Source organism: Mastomys coucha, unplaced genomic scaffold (genome assembly GCF_008632895.1).
Source record: "Mastomys coucha isolate ucsf_1 unplaced genomic scaffold, UCSF_Mcou_1 pScaffold20, whole genome shotgun sequence".
In the NCBI taxonomy this organism is placed as follows: Eukaryota; Metazoa; Chordata; class Mammalia; order Rodentia; family Muridae; genus Mastomys; species Mastomys coucha.
The window spans coordinates 116,811,368-116,812,258 of record NW_022196903.1 but is presented as its reverse complement, the minus strand read 5'-3'; the positions used below and the strand labels follow the sequence as shown (position 1 = coordinate 116,812,258).

Below are 891 nucleotides of genomic sequence, written 5' to 3'. Positions count from 1 at the left end.
ATGGATCAATGCATCAAGTGTCCTGAAGATCGGTTTCCAAATAAGCAGAAGAATCAGTGTCTCCCAAAAATTATATCATTTTTGTCCCATGAAGATACTCTGGGATCTGTTTTTGTCTCCCTGGCCATCAGTTTATCTGTCTTTACAGCCATGATTTTAGGATTATTTATCCTCTATCGGGACACACCCATTGTTAGAGCAAACAACAGAAATCTCAGTTATCTCCTCCTCGTTTCTCTAATGCTCTGTTTCTTCTGCTCTTTAATATTCATTGGCCAACCTAGCACAGCCACTTGTGTCTTGAGACAAATGATTTTTGGGGTTGTATTTTCCATTGCCGTTTCTGCTATCTTGGCAAAGACCTTCACTGTGGTTGTGGCCTTCAAAGCCACTAAGCCAGGAAGCACCTTACGAATGTGGATGGTGACCCGACTCTCAAACGCTATAGTCTGCTGTGGTTCCATCATTCAAGTGTGCATCTGTGCAGTCTGGCTGGGAACCTATCCCCCTTTCCCTGATGTGGACATGCAGTCAGAGTTTGGACAAATCATCCTGTGGTGTAATGAGGGGTCCACCCTTGCCTTCTATTGTGTCCTGGGTTACTTGGGCTTTCTGGCCACTCTCAGCTTGCTTATTGCTTTTGTGGCTAGAAGGCTACCTGACAGCTTCAATGAGGCAAAGTCAATCACATTCAGCATGCTGGTTTTCTGCACTGTGTGGATTTCTTTCGTACCCACTTACCTGAGTTCCAAAGGCAAAACCATGGTGGCTGTGGAAATTCTTTCAATTCTGGCCTCCAGTGCTAGCTTACTGGGATGTATATTTCTCCCCAAATGCTATGTGATCCTACTGAGGTCAGGTGACCACTCAAGAAAGAAGTTCTTTAAATGA

At 44.4% G+C, this 891-nt stretch overlaps 1 protein-coding gene across 1 annotated transcript; it reads left to right on the top strand.

Annotated features, from left to right (window-relative positions):
* LOC116098329 (vomeronasal type-2 receptor 26-like) lies at positions 1-891 on the top strand. Its single transcript, XM_031380969.1, has one exon. It carries the CDS (start codon positions 1-3, stop codon positions 889-891), a length of 891 nt encoding a protein of 296 aa, XP_031236829.1.

Excerpts from the sequence above, each read along its gene's own strand:
- LOC116098329 (XM_031380969.1), top strand. The coding sequence starts at position 1 with ATGGATCAATGCATCAAGTGTCCTGAAGATCGGTTTCCAAATAAGCAG.